General features: G+C 44.1%; 1 protein-coding gene across 2 annotated transcripts in view; it reads right to left on the bottom strand.

Annotated features, from left to right (window-relative positions):
* The window catches only part of LOC126334586 (tubulin alpha-1C chain), a 120,562-nt gene extending 114,192 nt beyond the window's left edge, over nucleotides 1-6,370 (bottom strand). The window contains exon 1 of one of the 2 annotated variants that reach the window (XM_049996977.1): nucleotides 6,268-6,370. In XM_049996977.1, the coding sequence (XP_049852934.1) occupies nucleotides 6,268-6,270 (3 nt within the window). In that variant the 5' untranslated portion in view covers nucleotides 6,271-6,370. The remainder of the gene's footprint in view (nucleotides 1-6,267) is intronic. The other variant, XM_049996975.1, reaches the window with a different exon arrangement.
* Between the last annotated feature and the right edge of the window lie 20,716 nt (nucleotides 6,371-27,086).

The following is a 27,086-nucleotide window of genomic DNA, read 5'->3' as shown; positions in this document are numbered from 1 at the left end:
CATGTAGTAGACAAAGTGAAGGAATTCTGCTACCTTGCGAGCAAAATAACACTTCTTGGAAGAAACTAGGAGAACGTAGGATGCAAGCGAAACGAGTATTTCTCTCCCAAAAAATACTAGTACCGAACGTAGGTCGCAATGTGAGAAAGGAATTTTCTAAGAATATATATCTGGTGCACAGAATTATACAGAAGCGTATGATCGACTTGGAAAAACCGGAGAAGAAGAGGATCGAAACTTATGTGATGTGGCGTTACAGAAAGATGACAGAGGGAAGACTGTACATCAAAAAAAAGAGAACGTTTGGTGTGGATACTACACTAAAATGAAGAGTTTGGCGAAGGAGAGGTACTCGTTGTGACCTCGCAGCAAACCAGACAAAAAAGCTTGTTTAATTGTGATCCAAGGTATGAGACACAGCTGTGTACTTCACGGCCACTGGCTCTAGCTGCGCTCGTTAGCTGCTTAAGTGCACGTCCGTCAGCAAAGCTACGCTCTATTTAACCGGCGCCACCATTTCGCGGATCTGCACAGCAGCCATCCGGAAAGCGGACACGGAAACGGAGCCGGTGGTCAGTAACCAGCTTACTGGCCTCTGGCCGTGGCGGGCAGCTGACAGCGGCCTCCTCTGCCACAAACCCAGGCACGAGTGAGCACATGGGACAGCGCCGCTTTGAGTCCGTAAGACTTGATTCTCGGTCGCAGGTAGAGACCCGACAAGCAAGTTGTAAACTCACTTTTAACGTATGTGGTGCATACCTCACTCGCTACCCAATAATGCTGCGGTCATCATCAAAAAGATGTCAACTGAATACCTACAGGTCTAAATAGAAACCAGTTATTATTTCGACCTTCATACGAACTTTGAAACTTTTCCTCCTGTTATCACCTCTAGAGCTATCGTTGAGTTAGTATCTTATATCTTCAGTGTCATCAAAATAACTTTCTTCCAAAACTGTGTACAAGATAAAAAATTGCCAGAAAGATCAAGTGAGTGTAGCCGTAGGTCCCACGAAGTTATTTGTTTCCTGAACAAAATTCCCGTACACTTAGTGCCGTGTAGAAACTGTATTGAGATGCAGTTGCTGATTAATCTATGCCACTTCTGATAGTATGCCCGCGAACCAGTGCCATATAATGAAACACTGCGTTAGATTTACGTTGCAAGTTGTTAAAACATTCGACTCGTATTGGAAATGATTAGGAATCTTTACCGCATATCCTAATTTAGATTTTACATCTGGTAATCGTTTGGAGCGAACATTGGAATGGTTTCTTCATATAGGCCGCGGCGTGACTGTCTAGTCCAAGCTCTTGCTCCGTGTCTAATATTTTCATGGTCGATTTGAGGTTCAGGATTATCGCAGTTCTGGGTGGCTTCAAAAAATGTGTATAATTTGAAAGTGCTGTATTAATATTACTGTACAACACGAATCGTTTTTTCACACCTCCATCATCTGTGTGTACAGAAAGTTTATACTTTTCTCACGGACGTATCATGTTATCGCAAAAGATTTTTTGCTGCGTAATGGGATGCCACAGGCATGGTTTCTTTCGCCAGTTTGTTCTACTGGCTGCCAGGCGCCTAGTTACAGTCGACAAGATGAATGAACATCATAAATCGGATTTCTTTCGTACATAACTAGTAGCACATTGTATCTGACTGAACGAAGTCTCCAGCAAGGATTCCAAGAAGGTTGACTAATCGCTTCCTTTATGTTGACTGCTAGGTCTTGCTTGAAAGGAGACGTTAAATCAGTGGCAATAGAGCCGGTAAAGAACAGCATAAACAGGCAGAAAGGCATTCTCGCAGTCGAGGAGCAAATTAACGCATTTATTTTAAGAAAGGCTTGAAAGGTGTTGTATTTAATGTAGCAGTTCTAAGTTCTGGAGACAGTTTTGAAGCGCGAGGGAACTAAAGCCGGACTGCTCATTCGGGAAAAGAGACTTCTTGCCATGAAGATACACACAAACCTCCGACTGTTTATTACGAACCTCTGCACAGTATATTACAGTCGTGAAGGTAGGCTCATTGAAACTGCACACAATGCAAGGAAAAAAAAGGTTAAGGGTTGTTCTGCAAGTGTATGGTTGACCACGCCGTGTATGATACACAAATTTCAAACTCATTTTCTCTCTTCGAAAAAAAGAAAAGAAAAAGTCTTACTTCATTTTCGTTACGATAGTATAACACATTCAAAAACTTCGTAAGCCAGTATATGACTGCGAATGAACGAGGTGAGTATAAGATTTAATCTGTTTCAGACGACAAGGTCTATATAAATCGAAAGAGACTTTCTTCATATGTGCCTCCAGTTACTGGGGAAACCTAAATTAGGGTGGCCGGGGTAAGGCTTGAGACGAGGTGCGAATACTGATCATTTCTCTCATCTTTCGCCCCTTACACGGCTGGTCCCAGTAACGGTCTTGGAGTAGCACCGAAACGTTTGCCTAAAATACGAAAGTTTGGGTTTCGATATCTTTTAAGAGTGACATTTCACTCTATCCAGTAACATCAATGTGACCGCCGGTTAGAAGCCTGTATAACCACCGTTTGCTGTGAAGACCGCTGCGAGACACGCACTAAGAGAGTCGATGAGATTTTGGAAGTTACCGATAGTGATGTGGAGCCAGACCGACTCCACTGCCGCGGTCGTCTGTGGCTGAGGATACATCCCGATCGAGGTGGTCCCACAGATTCTCGATTGTGTTTAAATCCGGGCAGCTTGGTGGCCAGGGAAATACGGTAAACACAAAATAGTGCTCTTCGATATACCCGTGTACACTGCGAGCTGAGTGACACATTGCAATGTCCTGCTAGTAGGTGCCATCGTGCCGAGGAGAAACAAACTGCATGTAGGGTTGGACATGGTTCCCAAGGATAGAAGCATACTTGTGTCGATCCAGTGTGCCTTGCTGAATGACGGGTCACCAAAGGTGTGCCACGAAAACATTCCCCTATACCACAACATCCCCTCCTCCGATCTGCACCCTTCCGACAATTATTGCAGGGTTTTTACTTTCAGGCGTTTCACGCCGATGGAGCATAAAACGTGATTCATCTGGAAAGGCCTCCTGTCGCCACTCAGTGGACGTCCATTTGCGGTATTGGTGTGAAAATTCCAGCTTTCGTCGCCGATGCACAACAGTCAGCATGAGTGCATGAACCAGGCGCCAGCAGCAGAGGCCCATACGCAGCAAAGCTCGTTGAACGGTCGTTGGGGAGACACTGTTGGTAGACCCTTGGTTCATCTGGGAGACTACTTGCCCAACACTTGCAAGTCTATTCGCCACTCATATCTCCGCAGCCGTTGTTCACTGCTGACATCTATGGCCCGTGGTGCATTTCACGTGCCTCGGCGCCAGTTTTGGATAGCGCCATTTTTCCATGCACGCTATACTTTAAACATGGCGGCACGCGAACGGTTTACAAACTTAGCCGCTTCTACCCTTGTCCTGTAAGCCGATGGTGATAGCCTTTTAGACGTCAGATAAAGCGCACCGTTTTCGCCTTACGGCAATGACTGCACCGTTGTCCGGGACGCCCTGGAATTTGCTACGAGAGCCTGGCACAAATTTCTTGCATGCATGCATTTATGAATTGGTGTTACGAAGACATAAGTATCTGGACAAGAAGAATGACTTCCTTGAAGACTGTAGGGCTCCAGTTTATCCTGCTCTTTGAAACTGCCTATGTAATTTTGCTGTCCCGTGACAAAAGGTATTACTAATTCTTTGTGTCACTTTCGGACGTACACATATTCTCTTCATCACTAGCTGAGCTCCAACTTCTTGATGGCCAGTCAACAATTTTACTTTATCTTCTAAAGCAGCTCTGTAATCCGTTAAAAATGTGCAGCACGAACAGCTATCACGAAACACATGTTAAGGTGTGCCAGAGAAGCTAAACATTCCGCAACATGCAGGAACAGCTGGTTGTATAGATCTAAAGGAAGTGAGGGCGCATTTGCTGGTAGCAGTTTCGATTGCCCCCGAAAAGCAACTATGCTCACGTTGTTATAGCAGACGCAGTACTATAATGCAAAAAGCTGCATCAATCTAAATGTAAACGGCGCAAAAAGTCTCCAGTTTTAAAAGGAAAGCTACAATTCGGAAATAATTTTACGTGTCCAGTTGCAAAGTACTTCCTGACCGCTGTCATGCATATTAAGTAAAATGGAACTTTCTTACAAAAAAAAAAAAAAAAAAGAAAAAAGAAAAGGCTCTGAGCACTATGGGACTTAACATCTATGGTCATCAGTCCCCTAGAACTTAGAACTACTTAAACCTAACTAACCTAAGGACAGCACACAACACCCAGTCATCACGAGGCAGAGAAAATCCCTGACCCCGCCGGGAATCGAACCCGGGCGTGGAAAGCGAGAACGCTACCGCACGACCACGAGATGCGGGCGAACTTCTTTTTTACATCAAAACATTTAAAAAGTTTATTGCAACAACAATATAAACATCCGGAAAGAGTTCTAAATTATGTGAAATTAATCAACGAAGTGCTCAGTTTGTAGACATGTCTGTGGTAATGTAGCTGCACGCCAAGACGTTACTGGCGGATTTTATGACTTATTCCTACGATCGATGGACGTAGCAGTCACAGACTTGCTCGAAATTTCGCACTCACCCTTCCTGACATTTTTTTTTTTTAAGTCAGTCGTCGCGTTCTCTTATCCTCTATTACTTCAACAGAAGCGCCTCTGCAGAGAACGGAATTACAGTTGGCGCGCTACTGTCGCCGCTGTTAAGTGCAGTATCTTGATTGGCTACTTGCCTTAGTGTTATTTCGTTGTCTTATACCCGTGAGAAGCCAGTAAACTCTTTTAGTACATTTAGTCTGCACTTGGTTGCGTCAATATCAATACGCGAGCGACAACTTTGTCAGACCTAGATTAGACTAGTTTAGTTCTCTTACTCTAGGGGAAATTTACATGGAATCTAAACTGTTTCCTCTTTTAACTTTATATCTTCTGAGACGCGTGTCGCGTGTTTGTGCACATTAATTTCTATTTAAATCTTCAAGGCTGTGCTGTCAACAAGAAATGGCGAAAACTGTTTGCATGTGAGCTGTTATACATATTTACTGAGTTACCCGAAGAGTCAAGCCAAAATATTCTCGACACTATTGAAGAATACTAAACAACTTATTTCACAACTCACGGTACATTTGTTAGCAAGTAAACTGCTATATGGTCAATATTTATACCAATTTCTATTTACATTGCTATTAAATGAACTACTTCAAAAATAGAACTATGTACTTGAGTTATTGTATCCATGAGATCTTTGGAACGGAAGTATAATGACATGAGCACCTTTTATCCTGCAGCGAATGCGAGCAGCCCTGGCTTTTGTATTTCACACGTTCCCTTCCGAAAATTTTCGCTGTAATGCTGCCAATCATGACATTAATATGCTCTACTTTCGAATCGGTATCGACTGTCGGGCAAAGAAGTACAATGGCCCATTATAAAAATAAGTGCTTCACTACACCGGTAAATAAAAAGTGACGGGCTACTACTTCACTGTACACCAAAATACTAATCGCTTTGCTATCAATGACACGTCGCAAGCCTCGGACCAATGTTTTCAACACCTCCTGAAATACCAAGTTAACGTAAATCACCCTGAATATGATGTCTATAAGTGTATGTGCTTCTGCCGGAAATATATAACATGTAAATTATATATAGACCGCTATAGGTCGTGTATTATTTGATTTATTTGGCTAGTTTACTGACTTACTCAGTACCCTAGCGGCAAAAATTAGACTTCTAAAGTACAATCCGACCCCATCGTCATCAAAGAGTACACTTTGTGTTGACGATAGTGCTGTGTGATGGTTTAAACGTCTAACTTGTTGCCACTAGCACAATGACTAAACGAGGATCATCGCGACTGAAGAATGGACTTATCAATAAATCTGATAAGACCCGACGTATAGTGGTTTATCAGTGCATTAATTAAGAAGGCCGTTGTGTTCCCCCTGCGCTTGTTAAATTACAGAATTTATGGTGTTGGAGTGGACTGTGGAAGGGGACAAGATCAGGAGAGAAGTGTTACAGAATGTGAGAGAGAAATGGGACGAAACAAATAATGCATCGCTGACACTGTTCCAGTTCTCGAAGTGAACGAAACCGGCTCCACTACAGTAAGTGACGGAAGCTAGTGCACTGAATGCTGCAGAAGCAAGCTGCGGTGACCCTCGCTGGTGGTGCGGTACACAGAGGTGGTACGCGTGGCTTCGCGACTCACCATGACGCGGAATCGTTCTGCGGTGCAGCAGGCGGCGGCGGCGGCGGCGGCGGCGGTGCTCTGCGCGTGTCTCGATGCGACGCCCCCAGAGGTCTGCCGGAGAGTGAGGCGGCGCGCCGCTGCCCGCCTTATATAATAAAGCGCCCCGCCGCCCCCACCAGCCACCCCCGCCTGGCGCGGGCACCGTCTGTCTGCCAGGCCCCTGGCACCGCCCACCTCACTTGCTCACAGGTCATGACCCAAGTACGACCTCAACAGAGGCCCTCAATCACCATCATAAGGTATGCTGCCTATTGGCAGGTTCCTGACACCATTGCTGTCTCTATACGACCCTGTTCGAGGTCAGCTGCTACGTAGTTTGGTATCGTCCTCTTTTCACGTTATTGCCGACAGAGGTGGCGCAGTGGCTAGCGCAGTGGACTTGCATTCGGGAGAACGACGGTTCAAATCCGCATTCGCCTATACAGCTTTAGGTTTTCCGTGATATCGCTAACTCGCTCCAGGAAAATTCTGGAATGGTTTCTTTGAAAGGGTACGGCCAATCCTAGACGCAGACCGAGCTTGTGCTCCACCTTTCACGACCTCGATGTAGATGAGCCACTAAACTAAACTTCCTTCTTTTCCCACATTATCCAATATTTTTATTCTTCTTCATCCTACTTATTTTTGCCCTTCCACTGTACCTTCGATGTTGTTGTTGTTGTTGTCTTCAGTCCTGAGACTGGTTTGATGCAGCTCTCCATGCTACTCTATCCTGTGCAAGCTGCTTCATCTCCCAGTACCTACTGCAACTTACATCCTTCTGAATCTGCTTAGTGTACTCATCTCTCGGTCTCCCTCTACGATTTTTACCCTCCACACTGCCCTCCAATGCTAAATTTGCGATCCCTTGATGCCTCAAAACATGTCCTACCAACCAATCCCTTCTTCTAGTCAAGTTGTACCTTCGATACCTAGGTTTAAGTAGTTCTATGTTCTAGGGGACTGATGACCTCCGACGTTAAGTCCCATAGTGCTCAGAGCCATTTGAACCAAAGGAATTCTAACAGTACCTTCGATAGCTGTTAGAATTCCTTTGGTTCAAATGGCTCTGAGCACTATGGGACTTAACGTCGGAGGTCATCAGTCCCCTAGAACATAGAACTACTTAAACCTAGGTAACCTCAGGACATCACACACATCTATCCCCTAGGCAGGATTCGAACCTGCGACCGTAGCGGTCGTGCGGTTCCAGACTGTAGCGCCTAGAACCGCTCGGCCGACCGCTACGTCCATCGATCTTAGGAATAAGTTAAAAAATCCGCCAGTAACGCCTTGGCGTGCAGCTACGTTACCACTGACATGTCTACAAACTGAGTACTTCGTTGATTAATTTCACATACACTTAGAACTCTTTCCGGATGATTCGATTGTTGTTGCAATAAACTTTTTAAATGTTTTGATGTAACGTAAAAAAGTTCTTTTTTACTTAATATGCATGTCAGCGATCAGGAAGTACTTTATAACTGGACACGTAAAATTATTTCCGAATTCCAGCTTTTCTTTTAAAACTGGAGATTTTGTGTGCCGTTTTCGTTTAGTCTGATGCATTATAGTACTGTGTCTGCTATAACATCGTGAGCATAGTTGGTTTTGAACAGTTTTACTTTATCTTCCAAAATAGCTCTATAATCCTTTAACAATGTGCAGCACGAACAGCTATCACGAAACATATTAAGGTGCGTCAGAGAAGCTAAACATCCGCAACATGCAGGAACAGCTGGTTACACAGAACTAAAGGAAGTGACAGCGCATTTCCTGGCAGCAGTTTCGATTGCCCCTGAAAATACCGGGCGATGGGGCGTGGTGATTTATAATCTGGGCTCGTATTTTCGAAGAATCCGCCCGGTTTAATTAGCACTGAAATTAACCAATCAGGTAGTTGCACGTGCCAATTTAATCGGCTTTTCAGAGACGGTGTTGCTAATCACGTTCTCTGTTTGCTTTCCTAACAAACATTGGATATGGGACGGTAGTAAGGGTCGAAAGCGAGATAACGGCTGAGCAATCTCGGGCGCTAATATCTACGCTATGAGGACATCGACACTAATTGCATCTACAGGTTGCTTGAATTTGTGCGCACAGCGGTCTGATTGGCTAACTTCAGTGTTAATTGAATCGTAAACGGCGCAACACATCCAATTTTTTCTTAACAATTATTTCTCAGGTCAGCTTACCCTACATTACCCTTACAAGTTCTTCAGACAGCTTCTGATCACCCCGCACGTTCCACCCAGCCTGTTTTCCTTTTGTTAGCTGGGGTTAGGAGTGTTCTTTGTTCCTTTACATTTTCCAGTACTTCACTATTTTTCACTTTACCCACGCATTGTATTTTCTCCATTCCCCTTCAGACCCACACCTTGAATGACTCAGTTTTGTCTCTCTATTATTCAATGTCCTACTTTTGCAGTTGTACAGAAAAAACTCCGCACGAAGCATTAAACCATTATTTTTCTTTCTTCATAAGCTTCCTTTCAGGTTTAGAAGTGGGATTCCCTGTGAAAGTAAATCCAAATATGCCTTGATTTGAAAATCATGCCCTTTCATGTGCAATATTTTGGCCAATCAATAAAGTTTAGTAACGTAATCTGACTGAAAAGAATTGTAGAAACTTATTCAAACAGAGAATACTTACATTAGGTGCGCAGTGGTTTGTACTGGGCAGAAGTAAACTGAACTTCATTGAACATGAACAGTCCTATCAGCTTTCTCAACAAGCATAAAGTGCGTACACAAGAAGGTTTATAGTCAGCTGTAGCGAAATTTGGACGTGAGCCCCAAGCTGTTATAACAACAGTCAAATATGCTGTCTCCAATCTACACACGTTTTGTAGAACAATGCACAGAGTCTCTGTGGCCTGCATCAGAGTCATAATCTTAACTTTTCTTCTGAAACTCAAACAAAGAACGAGGTGTATAAATTTTCAGTGAGTCTGATGTTAGCACTGATGTGAATTTCAGTGAGAAATTAGAACCAATGCTGAAGGCACGTGATTCGTTTCACACAGTGCGAGCGCATACGCGCTGGAAGTCATCTAATTTTTTGAAATAGAAAAACGAGTGGAGGGAAAATTGATTGGCAATAACATTTGAATGCAAACTCATGTAACATACTTAAGAAAAGCAAACAAAACGTACTAATACACAACTAGAACACAAGAGACACGTCCCATGCAGAGTTCCATTACGTGAATGATTCAATCAAACAAAGTTCAATATGATTCGTGAGCCATTTACAATGATTCACTGATAGATCCGCTAGAGTGATTGCACTACGATGAAGATAAACTGATAGCAAGGAACTTTTTACTGAGTCTCGAAATGTACTCTCTTTATAAACACAAGTAACTGATGTCCGCATGAATCATACGGGTCCTGCACATGGAAGTCACGAGTTAGCGATGCAAACTAAGAAATTAGTTAAGTGTAAACCACCCGTTCGTGGTGAAACTTTAGCAAAATCATATACTAAGTGTGCATTCCCTGCACACAGATTAACCACATCTCACTACATCACCGACCTGCGGCAATGAACCACCACAACGTCCTTCCTCTACACGACGAGAGACGGTACTGTTCGTATTCTAACTCAAGCCCCAGAGTTCATAGCGCGGCAGGTAGCGATTTGACTGGCTGGCTCACCCGGAAACCAAAAGACTACTTCCCAATTACTTCAGAGACTACCCAAAACTAACAAAGCTGCTCACAACCGATACTAGGCACAGAGTGGCATCTTGAGGTGAGTCTGCAACCACTGTTATCCGAAGTAGCTGAAATGTAGAAATAGTAAATGCAATATGGAAATTGCAACGTAACAACGAACTTTCGACTTCAAATCCTAATTTGCTCCATAATAAGCTTACTTTACCGTAGCAGTTGTTGATCGTATTTCTTTCTCACCCGTCCTGTTGCTAATTGTCTTATAACGCAAATATCTGAAAGTGCATCTTGTACAATGTGACTTTCCGTTGTTTTCACTTTCACAGCCTTCTTTGTCGTATACTTTCAGCACCTTAGTTTTTTGTGATAACTTTCATTCCGTTCTCTTGCAAGATTTTCAATGTTGTCAACAGTAACAGAATGGTCGTGTAGTTTCTTGCCTCTAACATGGAACAGTTCAGTCCTACAGCTGGAATCCCTCTGCGAAAGTTGCAACTTAAAAAATTAAAAAAAGAGAGGACTCTTGGTGTTATACATCCCGTCGACTACAGCTTGTTAGCACAATTTGGAAATGCTAAGGGAATAAAGTCAGGGTGTTGTATTTGGTGTGGCCGAGCGGTTCTAGGCGCTACAGTCTGGAACCGCGCTACCGCTAAGGTCGCAGGTTCGAATCCTGCCTCGGGCAAGGATGTGTGTGATGTCCTTAGGTTGGTTAGGTTTAAGTAGTTCTAAGTTCTAGGGGACTGATGACCTCAGATGTTAAGTCCCATAGTGCTCAGAGCCATTTGAACCATTTTGTATTTGGTGGAACCCCAGCGAAATTCCTCTCGTCGACCAGGATAAATAACAGGCAAAACTAACTCTAGATGGCCGGACGGAGTCTCCACGAATACGAGTCCAGATTATAAACCACCAAGCCCCATCACCCGGTAGTAATGAAGTAACGTAAAATGGGCTCCCCTTTTTTCGGTGAAGGACAGGTAATCGACAAGTTTTACCACCTCACAAAAATAAAGCTCTGACCATGGAACTTCTGTGCACAGGGTGTTCTGAAACAATTCGTTCTAATTAATACAAGAGGTAAACATCAAAATAAATGTATTTTGATTGGGGACGTTTGGTCTCCGAAGTCAGCTTATAATGTTACGGAACATTTTATTAGTGATGCTGATGTAAGCTGTTGTGTCGGTGTCGGCGACTGGGAATGTGTACTGACATTCAAACCTGCTCTGTGTAGGAATGGTTGGCTCTGAGATCTGCTTGGAAACACACCGATTCATTCGCAAGCAGACACGATGGTGTGCAAACCCATTTTTGCACTGCTGTGAGGAATGGTCTGAGAGCCATCTCCGGGAATGGTCTGGCCATTCAGGTCAATCGACCTCACACGTCTGGGTTTCTACCTCTAAAGGCATATGAAGTAGCTGGTGTATGAAACTGTTGTGGAAACAGAAGAAGACTTCGTCACTAGATTCGCCATCGCAGTTGATTCCATTGCGGACATGCCAGGAATAATCGAACAGACACAACAATGAATGGTCCGACGATGTACTGCAGGCCAACAGTCGTGCATTCGAGCAGTTTCTGTGGATACCACTCCCGTAACCAGCATGCTAACTGTCGTGTTGGCAGAAGAGCCAACACCGTGTCACCAATGGAGGCCGAAATGCACGCGTTTTAGCTCACGCAGGCTGCCGTGAGGAGGGAAGAACTATACTGACGTGAGGTCTGGAACATGACAAGGAATTAGAATTCAGAAAGCGGACATAATTAGTTTGATACTTAACTTTTATCCATTAATGATGATCGTCGCTCTTGACAGTACATGATTCACAATACATTCATAGTAAGTGAATGTGGCGCCTTGCTATGTCGTAGCAAATGACGTAGCTGGAGGCTATGCTAAACTATCGTCTCTGCAAATGAGAGCGTATGTAGACAGTGAACCATCGCTAGCAAAGTCGGCTGTACAACTGGGGCGAGTGCTAGGGAGTCTCTCTAGACTAGACCTGCCGTGTGGCGGCGCTCGGTCTGCAATCACTGATAGTGGTGACACGCGGGCCCGACGTATACTAACGGACCGCGGCCGACTTAAAGGCTACCACCTAGCAAGTGTGGTGTCTGGCGGTGACACCACACTAACCTACCATCTGTGTAAATTGTCCCTAGTAGCGGTAATAGCAGTCAGAGGCTACATGTACCACAACTAAATATGTTTGTTTTGATGTTCTTTACCTCTTGTATTAACGCGAACAAATAGTTTCGGATCACCCTTTGTATTCACCCTTCAGTGAGACGTTTTTTCTCATCCATTGGTGACATCGTGGAGACATAGATTGTATAAATAATATACGTTTTAGCTATTCAGCAAACATCACATATTGAAAATCCCCTCATCGTCAGCCTGGAAATTCCTGCCACGCACTGTATTTTTCATCGCAGGAAAAGGGAAGAAGTCATTTGTTGCCGTGTCAGGAGAATACGGGGTAATGTAAAATTTGTTAGCCCAAAGAAGCAGCATTTGTGACTATGTTCTGTGCCGAAAAGTAATGGGGCGATGTTGTGGATCAGAAACGCCCCCTACAGCTTCCCGCGACGCTTTGTTTTGACAGCTTTCCGAGTTCGAGTATCAGTCCGGCACACAGTTTTAATCTGCCAGGAAGTTTCAGCTTCCAGTAAGCTCGTCAGATTTCTGTAACCATCTGCTTCCTACGGGCACAATCTGATAGGAAGACATCACAGTAAGCAATTAAAGAAAGAACACTTAGCCTCACCTTACCCGACAGTGATGGGTCCTCTCCTTTTTCAGCAATGGTAACCCACATGTTTCCACTGTTTGCTTTGTTCTTACTACTCAGGGTCATAGCGGCGGCCCATGGAGATCGGACGGCTGAAGAAGTCCTCTGCATTGGTCTAACACAGCCGCTACATCCCCGCTGATGCTTCGGTTCGGCGGGTTGTATGAAAGGTTGTGGTCTGTCGCGAAACCCAGCGGGTGGTGATCTTTCTCACGTCCACAGTTTCGTGAAGGATGTTGAAAACTGGTCTGCAGCTGAGTTTCAGTTTTTCCACTATCACTATTGTTATATGCCGCTCTTCTAACGCCAGGACCTCCAGTATCTTGCTATTCCTGACCCTTAGTTCTTCGTCGTGCAGACTTTTTCGATCACACTGGACACGTCTGCGCCACCTAACCACCGTGTCATATATTGGTGTATTTTTGCCGTAACTTCTACCAACTCAGTATTGATTACTGCATCATTGTTCCTCTTCAAATGCAAAAACTAACTGCGCACTATACTCCACCTTAACAACGGGCTGCACCATTTTGTTTCCGTTCTTCTGGCGGTTTGCTACGACGTTGTGACCTAGAGAGTTTAATGTGTACAGCTGCTGCAGACATGTAACTGCAAATAACCAAACACTGATTGCGTAACTTTATTTTTCAAGGTGATAATTAAAGCTTTGCGGCTACCGCCCAGCGTCAACGAGTTCTCGCACAGCGCGGTGCTGTGTTTGTGTTGTGAGCGAACGTGGAATGAAAGGAAGAGAAAAGTAGGAAGGTTACAGGCAATGTCCAGCTTACAGCTAAGCCATTACGAGCGGACCACTGACACTGTTTGACCCAATTCGCGAGCAGAATAGGGCGGCGGCCTTCGATAAGGAACCATTGCGCGCTTCGTTTGCATTGCTTTACAGATACAACACAAAACCTAAACAGGAGTATAGAAGGAAAATTCGAACATCGCTACCTCCGGACCTCAGCGCAGTTTATCAACAGTCGCGTGCGCCTTCTCGGAGGAAGGACGGTTGTTTATCTCCCGTTGATTCCCTAAATCGTTTAAATTAAAATCACTCCACTCCATGACTACCGCAATGCAGCAACTTTAATACATCTCTAGAACAGAAAAAACAGTCTTGGTTGCATAGGATAGGTTTTTTCAATCCTCATATGGACACGTTTCGACTTTTCTAGGCATCATCAGACACTTTGGGGAAATTACAAACTGGTACAAGTATAAATTTCTATTGAAGGCAATATTAAATGAACAAACTAAAAACAACAAGAGAAAGACATACACCGAATGTACTACGGAACACAGGGCCACATTTGTGTTTCTAGGGTTGGTGCGGGGTATAAATTTCAACTCATAAAATATTGCACCATAACTGATCTTACCGGTAAAAATTATTTCTAATCGTGAGCGTGGAGGCGAAATCCCACAGAACCGGGCTGAAACAGCCAGATAGCCATTGTCAGTGCTTCACTAAATCACCGACAAAACTCTTCCTACTCGTAATCTGAGGCGTCAAACGTGGTTAAGAGTCCCAAAGAACTGGGAGGAGACAGCTGCCGGCCGTTGTGCCTGAGCGGTTCTAGGCGCTTCAGTCTGGAACCGCGCGACTTATACGGTCGCAGGTTTGAATCCTGCCTCGGGCGTGAATGTGTGTGATGTCCTTATGTTAGTTAGGTTTAAGTAGTTCTAAGTTCTAGGGGACTGATGACCTCGGATGTTAAGTCCCATACTGCTCAGAGCCATTTGAACCATTTTTAGACAGTTGAAATTTATACCCCTCAGGAGCGTATGCAAACGTGTATGAGGAGTATGTTTTCGGTTTTACTTTTGTTGAGCTAAATACTGCAACGGGTAGGCCGCCAATAGAACACTTGGTTATTTTTCGTGAATCAACTGATTCTCTTTAAGAATGTAAAACACGAATCTGTATACGTTTCACGGTCTTTAATGATTTCGGGTAGAGATTTCCGTCACGCTAACTGAAAACATTTGCGAAACAAATACAAATATGCATGATAATTCACATATTTGCACTTTTCACTCTCAAGTATGAGACTCTTCTGGGAAGTATAAATGGATGACTCCAACGAAAAAATTACGTTATTTTTATGGAGTAACTTAGCAGACATATTGGAGCAGCGAAATACCAACAGTTCTTCTGCCATCGGGAGAGGTTTTACTGCTCCGTCACTGCTCTTGGTTTAACAATAAAGACGTTATGACGCAGCACCAGGGCCCGCACGAGCCAACGAGCACTCTCATTCTCGCCTTTTGCTTCTTTTGATTAATGGTCGGAGGTCCGGCCATAACGAGGTCCACAGAGGGAGACTTTGGGTGGAACGGGGAAATGAATTGGCCTTGGTGGACGTGTTTAAGAAAAAACGGAAACATCAGTTTGAAAGGCTGTACCGTTACCTAAAACGACTTCTATCAACTCCTCACCAGCCGATGCGACGAGTTTGTCTGTGGAGTTCAGAACATGACGCCGCACTGGAAATTGCCATACTACGTGTCATATACGAAACTTTATATAACATCAGTCTAGAGCAGCCCACACATTTAGTTAGCTATACATGAATCCTTAAATAATGGGATTAAGCAGTCAGTATGTCCATAAAACATGATGATAAGTGATTAATAATGATAATTAAACATTAAGAATTTTTTTAAATGCAGACGTATAGTCACTTCAGGTCTGGCTCGACAAGAATATATACATTGTGTTCAAAGCTACCTGTAATTGAATCAACTGATAATACCGAAACTAATTTTACAGTATTTACACACATTTCGTCACAAGTCATTGCACACAAACCACCTACCTTCGAGATCAATACGAAAACTGTCTTTTTTCATTAGTATTTGGAAAAGCGTATTTATATATAAATGAAGACGGCTTTGAGCTGAGAAAGATGAAAGGAGATTAAAAAAATATATCTTTGGGTATGAATTTTCAGATATCTTCCTAATGCTGTGAATTTATATTTTACTATGACAGAGGTGGGATATTATTCATTAATGTCACTTTTTTACTAACATTTATTTTTTGTGCTATATGGTATGTATTATTTAAGCAGAATACTTTATCTTATTATTTAAGAACATTTTTGTTATTAGTGCAACGTACGCAATCACATTATTTTATTTCATTGCTGCAGCCTAAAGCGTTTTAAAGTTACAGATCAACTCTGAAGGACTACATTAACTTTTTTGGATGTTACATTTGCTTAAGTTTGTCATCTAGCAGAAAAAGAACGGTACACTTCTAGGCGGAAGGACATTTAGGACTCGAGAAATGAAATAAATAAACTATTATTAGTAGATAGTTTCATTTGGTCACAAAATGTGAATGCAGAAGATGACATTTGGTGTTCAAGTGAAAGTAGTTGTTAATAATAGCTTATTTATTTCACTTATCTCGTTCGAAGTGTTATTTGCTTGAAACTGACAACTATATCGCTATATCGTTCATTTCCTGCTGAATGATAAATTGAAGCAGACGTAAGCTGCAAAAAAACCAATGTAGTCCTCGAAAATAGGCTTGTACCTGTGAAAGGCTTGGGTCTAAAGCAGTAGATAATATAGAGTGACTGAAGACGAAGTATTAACAGCAAAAGTAATTCTGACCAATACGTTAATATGTTAGCCACAGACAACTCTTTCCGAAATGTATGTTAATAATAGACTTTAACTGTATTTTTAGTGGTGCCTTTACTGTTTTGAGAAGTTTATTGTAAATTTTAATCTCCTTCTATAAAATGCGTACGTTGCTCTTGGTAGACGTAAATTAAGTCTCGCTCTTATTAATTGATTATGGATAGAGCTGTTAGTGGAATACTTACAATTCTTTTTTTTTATTAATGTACTTAGTGAACTTCTAAATCTACTCAGACCATGCGTTGTAGAATTTCAAATCATTATTTTATATTTTTTGCCGGTAGTTCGAAAATCACATCGATATTTTATGCATCTCATACTCAAAAAAGATTCAGTAGCTTAGGAAAGGATATATATAGTAATGGCATTTAACTACGAAACATTTGTTATTACATAACGATAACAAGACCTCAAAGTCATGTTCTCTTTGCTAGTGACTCGTAAGCGCATTCCACTTCAAATAAATGAATTCATTCCAGAAATTTTGTATTTTTCACACGCTCTACGACATTACGCCTACGTTTACTTTGACAGTATTATTTTTGGACCGAGATTAATTTTAAGCACCGAGTGAGGTGGCGCAATGGCTAGCACACTGGACTCGCATACGGGAGGGCGGTGGTTCAATCCCGCGTCCGGCCATCTTGATTTAGGTTTCCCGTGATTGCATAAACCGCTCCAGCCAAATGCAGAGAAGGTTCCTTTGAAAGGGCACGGCCTACTTCCTTCCCCGTCCTTCCCCTAATCCGATGATACCGATGACCTCGCTGTCTGGTCTCCTCCCCCAACCAACCCAACCCTAATTTTAAGCTGGAATTCTTTTCCTGCACGTGTAAAGTTAGTCAACTGCTAATCGGTTTTAAAGGTCCCCCGATATTTCAGTTGCTTTCTCTAGTAGGAATTCTGGTGTTCTATTTTGGATTAACAGTCTGCAGTGTACGGGATAGGTTTCTATGTATACGGAATAGGTTCTTAGATATGTGAGTGGCTCAAAGACAAGAAATAGATCACAGTAAGTTGTCCTGGACGGCGTGTGTTTAGCAGACAAGGTTATCGCCAGGAGTGCCCCAGAAAATTGTGACAGTACCATCCTTGTTTTCTACATACACAAACTGTTTGCTGATAACGATTTAATGTGCTGGGAAGTGTCGTCGTCGAGTGACTGGGTATACAGTGAGAGTTTCTCCAAACGTAGAGAACTGTAAATTAATGCACATGAGTAAGCAAAACATTCCTGTAATGTTCGAATACTGTGCGTAAGGGCGAATGGTCGACTTCGGTTGTTAGGAGACTTGTGGGAAAGTATGCTTCATTTGTAAAGGAGGCCACATATAGGACGTTAGTGCGACCCATTCTCGAGGACAGTTCGAGTGTTGTGGATCCCCACCAGGTCAGGTTAAAGAAAACACATCGAAGTGGTTCAGAGGGGTGGCGGGGGGGGGGGGGCTGCTAGATTATGTACTGGTGGATTCTATCAACATGCGAGTGTTATGGAAATGAACCACGAATTGAAACGGACATCCCTGGAGGAAACATGCCGTTCTTTTCGATAAAAACTACTGAGAAAATTTAGAGAACCAGCAATTACGGCTGATGCAAAACGATTGCTGTACCACCAACGTAGATGTTGTACAAGGACCACGAAAACAAGGAAACAAGATAAGAGAAATTAGGACGTCCAGAGGCTTGTAGGTAACTGTCCCTCGCTCCATTTGCAGGTGGAACAGGCAAGGGGATGACAAGGAGTGGTACAAGGTTCCCTACGACATGCCCCGTATGATGGGTTGCAGAGTAAGTCTGTAGATGTAGAGGCAGATTACAGTGATACATATCTTTCGTTCAGTAATACAGTTGTTAACTAAAAGAGATATTGGCGCAGTGATTCATATGCTGGTCCCATGTGCGCAAGGAGCGTATTCAGGTCACTGTGTTGCCGCCCTGGTTAAGCTTTGCACAAATGGACCCATACGAATGCTGGGAGCGTTCCATAGTTGGTTCACTGTATGAGTAAGGAAGTGCTCCATCCCTAGTGACTTAGATCTCGACGAGAAATAAACTCTGAAGTTCCTTCCAATCATCATTCTAAACTATGATTTCGTGTGGCAACGCTAAATTCCCCCTGCCAAACGCATTACAACCGCGCCACCTCCAAAGGCTAAAATAAAACAAAAAATGAAAAAGAACAGCGCACAGTCGTCGTGTACGCTGATGACGTCACGACACAGGCAGGAGCGCCATGTTGGGGCGTCGACGCACCTCCCACCCCGCTGGATATCACAGGCAACGTTAGAGTGCAGCACGGGCGGGCGGGTGTAGACGGCTGCGTACTGCGTCACCGACACGACACCGTTACCCTCGCACGACACTGTCCTAGTTTCGGCCTTTCAGCAGCTGTCGGGACTCGGGGGGAGTTTCTGTGACGCACCTCACAGTTAATACTTAATGTGCCATCGATCTTTCTTGTAAACGGCCATCTCTTGACTGGTACTGACCGAGGTGTCACGGTCTGGATATCACAGGTCGCCTACTGGGATAGAGCCGTACACAAACCATTCCGGCTACTCATAGTTCGCGGTTTTCTTACATCACCTAACGCGATGCTTGTCTCAAAACGGTTTCAAAAAAATGATTCAAATGGCTCTGAGCACTATGAGACTTAATAGCTATGGCCATCAGTCCCCTAGAACTTAGGACTACTTAAACCTAACTAACCTAAGGGAACACACAACACCCAGCCATCACGAGGCAGAGGAAATCCCTGACCCCGGCGGGAATCGAACCCGGGAACAAGGGAGCGGGAAGCGAGAAAAAACGGTTTCCATCGATTCCTTGTCGTTTTCTTCTCAATTGCAAACTTAGTGTCTCCAGTGCATTAGTCTCTAGGAAACATTAGAACTTTACAGCTAAGCTATGTGTACTTTAGTTTCCGTGTAGCTCAGAAACTGATAATGCGCAAAAGGCAGAATTAAATAAACCAAACTTACATGAAAAAGTTGTTTTCCGAAATCACACAGCCACAAAAGCCGCCCAACAGATAAAGGTGAACAGGACTTATCGGAAAATTCATGGACACTGATGAAGCATAACAGCTTGTATCCTTCCACATGCCTCTCAAACTTCAACTCCATTTAATAAGACCCACATTTATTTCTCCTTTGTCCTCTTATCAATTACAACCGAACCATTTTTATAATCGCCCGATTATTTTGCAATACAACTTACCTCCTTACTGTATGAGTATTGCCGCGCAGAGTGCCTGCGCGGTTTGAGGCGCCATCTCGCGGATTGCGCGGCCCCACCCGCCGGAGGTTCGAGTCTTCTCTGGGGCATGCTGTGTGTGTTGTTCTGAGCATAGGTTAGTGAAGTGTGTAAGTCTAGGGATCGATGACCTCAGCCGTTTGGTCCCTTAGGAATTCACACATATTTGAACATGTTTGGTATGAGTATTATATTCCTCAAAGCTCATGGTGCTATCCATTCTGTAAAACAAAATTTGTTCTATTTGCAAGCAACTATTGTGGATTCAGTTTGACGTCTTACTTCATCACTGTGTTTAAATTGGTCAAAATGGTCAGTAACACATAATTGTTTCTAGTGTTAAGGAGTAATGTGTAACAAACAAAAATTGTGTGATGCACCGAAACACAGATCTAGATCCCTTTCTACTGCTTCCACGGTGTTGCAGTAGTAAAACTCCTGAGAAAAAATGTACCACGAGAGACGTCTATGTAATACGGAATCGATCACTAGATGTCACGACAGGCGGACCCGCCAGTGTAAAAGGAGAAGGAGCATTGTGTCTACATCTACATCTACATCCATACTCCGCAAGCCATCTGACGGTGTGTGGCGGAGGGTACCCTGAGTACCTCTATCGGTTCTCCCTTCTATTCCAGTCTCGTATTGTACGTGGAAAGAAGGATTGTCGGTATGCTTCTGTGTGGGCTCTAATCTCTCTGATTTTATCCTCATGGTCTCTTCGCGAGATATACGTAGGAGGGAGCAATATACTGCTTGACTCGTCGGTGAAGGTATGTTCTCGAAACTTCAACAAAAGCCCGTACCGAGCTGCTGAGCGTCTCTCCTGCAGAGTCTTCCACTGGAGTTTATCTATCATCTCCGTAACGCTTTCGCGATTACTAAACGATCCTGTAACGAAGCGCGCTGCTCTCCGTTGGATCTTCTTTATCTCTTCTATCAACCCTATCTGGTGCGGATCCCACACTGCTGAGCAGTATTCAAGCAGTGGGCGAACAAGCGTACTGTAACCTACTTCCTTTGTTGTCGGATTGCATTTTCTTAGGATTCTTCCAATGAATCTCAGTCTGTCATCTGCTTTACCGACGATCAACTTTATATGATCATTCCATTTTAAATCACTCCTAATGCGTACTCCCAGATAAGTTATGGAATTAACTGATTCCAGTTGCTGACCTGCTATTTTGTAGCTAAATGATAAGGGACCTATCTTGCTATGTATTCGCATCACATTACACTTGCTTACATTGAGATTCAATTGCCATTCCGTGCACAATGCGTCAATTCGCTGCAGATCCTCCTGCATTTCAGTACAATTTTCCATTGTTGCAACCTCTCGACACACCACAGCATCATCTGCAAAAAGCCTCAGTGAACTTCCGATGTCATCCACCAGGTCATTTATGTATATTGTGAATAGCAACGGTCCTATGACACTCCCCTGCGGCACACCTGAAATCACTCTTATTTCGGAAGACTTCTCTCCATTGAGAATGACATGCTGCGTTCTGTTATCTAGGAACTCCTCAATCCAATCACACAATTGATCTGATAGTCCGTATGCCCTTACTTTCTTCATTAAACGACTAAGGGGAACTGTGTCAAACGCCTTGCGGAAGTCAAGAAACTCGGCATCTACCTGGGAACCCGTGTCTAAGGCCCTCTGAGTCTCGTGGACGAATAGCGCGAGTAGATTTCTAGTCTCCAGAAAAGACATTATACTCGAACATAATACGTGTTCCAAAATTCTACAACTGATCGACGTTAGAGATATAGGTCTATAGTTTTGCACATCTGTTCGACGTCCCTTCTTGAAAACGGGGATGACCTGTGCCCTTTTCCAATCCTTTGGAACGCTTCGCTCTTCTAGAGACCTACGGTACACCGCTGCAAGAAGGGGGGCAAGTTCCTTCGCGTACTCTGTGTAAAATCGAACTGGTATCCCATCAGGACCAGCGGCCTTTCCTCTTTTGAGCGATTTTAATTGTTTCTCTATCCCTTTGTCGTCTATTTCCAGATCTACCATTTTGTCAACTGTCCGACAATCTAGAGAAGGAAGCACAGTGCAGTCTTCCTCTGTGAAACAGCTTTGGAAGAAGACATTTAGTATTTCGGCCTTTAGTCTGTCATCCTCTGTTTCAGTACCATTTTGGTCACAGTGTGTCTGGACATTTTGTTTTGATCCACCTACCGCTTTGACATAGGACCAAAATTTCTTAGGATTTTCTGCCAAGTCAGTACATAGAACTTTACTTTAGAATTCAATGAAAGCCTCTCGCATAGTCCTCCTCACACTACATTTCGCTTCACGTAGTTTTTGTTTGTCTGCAAGGCTTTGGCTATGTTTATGTTTGCTGTGAAGTTCCCTTTGCTTCCGCAGCAGTTTTCTAACTCGGTTGTTGTACCACGGTGGCTCTTTCCCATCTCTTAGGATCTTGCTTGGCACATACTCATCTAACGCATATTGTACGATGGTCGGTAGATAAGCAGTAACTGCAGAGTGGGTCCGTCAGGAAGGCTCAGCGACTTCTGACGTGGCCGAGGCATTCGATGTCACCTGAATAACAGATCCTTCAGGGCCATTTCAGCGCTGTCTGGGTCGACTGTTGGCGACGGGATTGTGAGATGGAAGGGTGAAAGAACAACCACAGTCAAACCAAGACCAGGGATACCCCATGTATTGATAAATGAAATGTCGTGTGACTAGGGTCTCCCGTTGGGTAGACCGTTCACCAGGTGCAAGCCTTTCGAGATATATATTCGACCCTTTGCAACACATTAACACTGTTTTCTAACTTTACATAATGATAGGCACTGCCCACGACACGTGGCGTTCTGATAACTAATAACTTCACTTTATACCTTGTTTAACAGCTGAAATATGCACTCGCGACCGTTCTTTTAGAGCCGCCCCGGTTACTCGACCGTACGTTTTGAGTGGCTCCTCGTGACTGACTCACCCTGTCTTCCCGAAGGACAAGAGAGCCCCCCCCTTTCTCCCTCAGTCAATAAGGACACTTCTCTCGTTTCCTACACACACAATAAATATATATATATATATATATATATATATATATATATATATATATATATATATATATATATAATGACGTGTGACTAGGGACTCCCGTTGGGTAGACCGTTCACCGGGTGCAAGTCTTTCGATTTGACGCCATGTAGATGAAATGATGACGATTAAGACAACACAACACCCAGTCCCGGAGCAGAGAAAATCTCCGACCCAGCCGGGAATCGAACCCGGGTCCGTAGGATTGACATTCTGTCGCGCTGACCACTCAACTACCGGGGGCGGACGCCTGTACTGATGGACAGGGGACGATAAGCATTGCAGAGGGCTGTAGTAATGACATGAAATCAGGGGATGTACAACGTCCTCAGTGACATTGCAGCGAGAAGGAAGTGATTCTCTGGGCGGTACCACTAATCTGGTGTCTTGCTGCTTCGGTAAGTCCCTCGTAGCACAGTAGTAGCACTCAGTCGCCAGGCTCCGTGTAGGTGGAGATCCTACTGAAGTGGAGTGTTTAGGGATGCCAGTTATTAATTGTCAACAACGTTTGTACTATACTTGTTTTAATACAGAAATTGCTTAGTCACACACGTCACAGAATCAGAATTTGTAATTTGGCTGCTCTGGGGTACGCCGTTATATTCGACCCTTCGCAACACATAATGATAGACACTGCCCACGACACATGGCGTTCTGATAACTAATAACTTCACTTTCTAGCTTGTTTAACAGCTAAAATATGCACTCGTGACCGTTCTTTTAGAGCCGCCCCGGTTACTCGACCGAGCATTTTGAGTGGCTCACTCGCGACTAACTCGCCCTGTCTTCCCGAAAGACAAGAGAGACCCCTCCTCCCCTTTCTCCCTCAGCCAATAAGGACACTCCTCTCTTTTCCTACACTGTATCTCTCTCTCTCTCTCTCTCTCTCTCTCTCTCTCTCTCTCTCTCACACACACACACACACACACACACACACACACAAACACACACACACACTACTGGCCATTAAAATTGCTACACCACGAAGATGGCATGCTACAGACCCGAAATTTAACCGACAGAAAGAAGATGCTGTGATATGCAAATGATTAGCTTTTCAGAGCATTCACACAAGGCTGGCACCGGTGGTTTCTCATACACAAACAGCAGTTAACCGGCGTTGCCTGGTGAAACGTTATTGTGATGCCACGTGTAAGGAGGAGAAATGCGTACCATCACGTTTCCGACATTGATAAAGATCGGACTGTAACCTACTGCGATTGCGGTTTACCATATCACGACATTGCTGCTAGCGTTGGTCGAGATGCAATGACTGTTAGCGGAATATGGACTCGGTGGGTTCAGGAGGGTAATACGAAACGCCGTGCTGGATCCCAACTGCCTCATATCACTAGCACTCCAGATGACAGGCATCTTATCCGCATGTCTGTAACGGATCATGCAGCCACGTCACGATCCCTGAGTCAACAGATGGGGACGTTTGCAAGACAACAACCATATGCACGAACAGTTCGACGACGTTTGCAGCAGCATGGACTATCAACTCGGAGACCGCGGCTGCGGTTACCCTTGACGCAGCGTCGCAGACAGGAGCGCCTGCGATGGTGTACTCAACGACGAACTTGGGTGCACGAATGGCAAAACGTCATTTTTTCGGATGAAACCAGATTTTGTTTACAGCATCATGATGGTCCCATCCGTGTTCGGCGACATCACGGTAAACGCGTATTGGAAGCGTGTATATCGTCATCGCCATACTGGCGTATCACCCGGCGTGATGGATTGGGGTGCCATTGGTTACACGTCTCGGTCATCTCCTGTTCGCACTGACGGCACTTTGAACAGTGGACGTTACATTTCAAATGTGTTACGACCCGTAACTCTTCATTCGAGCCCTGCGAAACCCTACATTTCAGCAGGATAATGCACGACCGCATGTTGCAGGTCCTGTACGGGCCTTTCTGGATACAGAAAATGTTCGACTGCTGCCCTGGCCAGCACATTCTCCAGATCTCTCACCAATTGAAAACGTCTGGTCAATGGTGGCCGAGCAACTGGCTCGCCACAATACGCCAGTCACTACTCTTGATGAACTGTGGTATCTTGTTGAAGCTGCATGGGCAGCTGTACCTGTACACGCCATCAGAGCTCTGTGTGACTCAATGCCCAGGCGTATCAGGCCCGTTATTACGGCCAGAGGTGGTTGTTCTGGGTACTGATTTCTCAGGATCTTTGCACCCAAATTGCGTGAAAATGTAATAACATGTCAGTTCTAGTATAATATATTTGTACAATGAATACCCGTTTATCAGCTGCATTTCTTCTTGGTGTAGCAATTTTAATGGCCACCAAACTTTCAGCCGTTGGGCGTTCAGATCACTGTCGCTAGGCGGATCTGACAACACGTTTGCGGACATTGTGACGGAAGTTTGTCTCGGAACACTGTCTCAGATTGTAAGATCCTACTCCCGAATAGTCGGTCTTGTCCCTACTAAGGTTGCACAACATTGACTCCTATGATTTCATCACTAATACTCCTTGCTGACGCTTAATTGTTAAATGTACGTGTACGTAATACTTGGCTTAAACATGTGAATGGAATGCACATGTGCATTACAGATGGAATCTCTCAGGAGTTCCAAAGTGCTACCAACAGTCCGACTATGCGCGGGGAGCTAAAAGAGTCAGGTAGTTCCTCATAAGCCTCACATTTGTGCAGTCAGTGCTAAGTGACGCTTGAGGTGGGGTAAAGAGCGACGCCACTGGACAGTGGATGGCTGGAAACGAATGATTTGGAGTGATGAATCACGCTGTACCCTGTGGTGGTCCCGTGGAAGGGTTCGTTTTGGCGAATTCCTAAAGATCGTGCCGTGCCGTTATGTGCAGCGACAGCAGTGAACTATGGAGGAGGTGGTGTCACGTTACGACGGTGGTTCCCGCAGCTAGGGTGTGGGCCCGTTATTGAGAAAAAGAAGACGACAAATACAGAAGGATGTGAACACGTTCTACAGCACTGAGCACTGCATACAGTGGAGAACAGTTCAGGGACGATGACAGTTTGGATCAGCACGACAATACACTCTGTCATTTAACAGTATCGATGAGGCACTGGTTTTTGTGTACTATAACAATCTTGAGATCGGGTGGCCTGCTCAGTGTCCCGATCTTAACCCAATGGAATACCTTTGCGATGGAACCTCATCTTTCAACATCATTACCTCCTCTCGTTTCGGCTCTTGACGAAGAATAGGCTGGCATTCCTCGAAAAACATTTAGATACCTCAATGAAAGTGACAGCAGAGTTCATGCCGTGATAAAGGCCGAAGGATGGATACAACCGATATTAATGTCGGCTAATAGATGTCCGAATACTTTTGATCAGATAGTGTATATAGAGTCGTGCGCCTAGCTTCGCGGCCAGAGTAGTGCCTCTCTCGTTATCGATGGTCGTCCGAGGTTCAGTCTTCCGATCAGAGACGCTGGTCTGACGATTCTTGACTAGAAGACTATTTAAGCGCGTGCTGCGTGTCGGTTGCTCTGGAGCCCTTCAAGTTTGGTTCCGCGGTGGTGCGAGGATACTCCGTGAGATGGCGGGGTCACACGGCTGCTGGCAGAGTGAGAGAGCGGGTGGCGGCGCAGTTCTTCGTGGGGAGCCGGCGTGGTCGCTGAATTGAGAACTGTACCGAGTCTGAGGGGCCAATGTGCACTGGTGTTCACAAACAGCGGTGACCGTTGTTAGTTTGATTGGTGTGGTAGTTAAAAGGCTGTTTATAGCATCAGTGTGTCCCACAGCCTGGTTACAATAAAAGTACTAGTATACTTACGCCATTATATATTATTCTGTGACAGGATTGCACTATTGAGTGTATATATCATGAACCAGTTGATTGGTCTAAGTCTCTTTCACCCAATAAGAAATGTCTTAACTTCAGCTGGCTGTAATTTATTATGATGTTCATATTTTTAAAAAAAAACTATCATGTGCTGTTGTTGATGTTTTACTATACTTTAGATATTTTGTTCTTTAAAGGGAGTTCCTCTTTCGCAACAATTACGTAAAGGATATCTGGGTGGATGATCACTGACTTGTTTATAATTCTAGCACGGTTATGTGGGCTGAGGCTGTTGCTTCACGTAGGTGTTCGTGAACTGGCTGTTGACTTACTGAGCGCGTGTTGAATACGAATATGTGACTTAAACTGTTTGCACTGCTGCTGATCCGGAATAGTTGCATAAAGTCAAGTGCTCTTGCTTGCATTCACCAAATAATTGCATCTTACTTGAAATTTTTGGAAGTCATTCAAATTATTGGTTTGTTAAGTTGGTATGAGGGAACAATAATCTATTGGCTTAATTCTCAGATGTCTGAATTTAAAGGT

The sequence above is a fragment of the Schistocerca gregaria genome, chromosome 2 (genome assembly GCF_023897955.1).
Source record: "Schistocerca gregaria isolate iqSchGreg1 chromosome 2, iqSchGreg1.2, whole genome shotgun sequence".
Lineage (NCBI taxonomy): Eukaryota > Metazoa > Arthropoda > Insecta > Orthoptera > Acrididae > Schistocerca > Schistocerca gregaria.
This window is presented reverse-complemented; position numbering and strand designations above follow the sequence as displayed.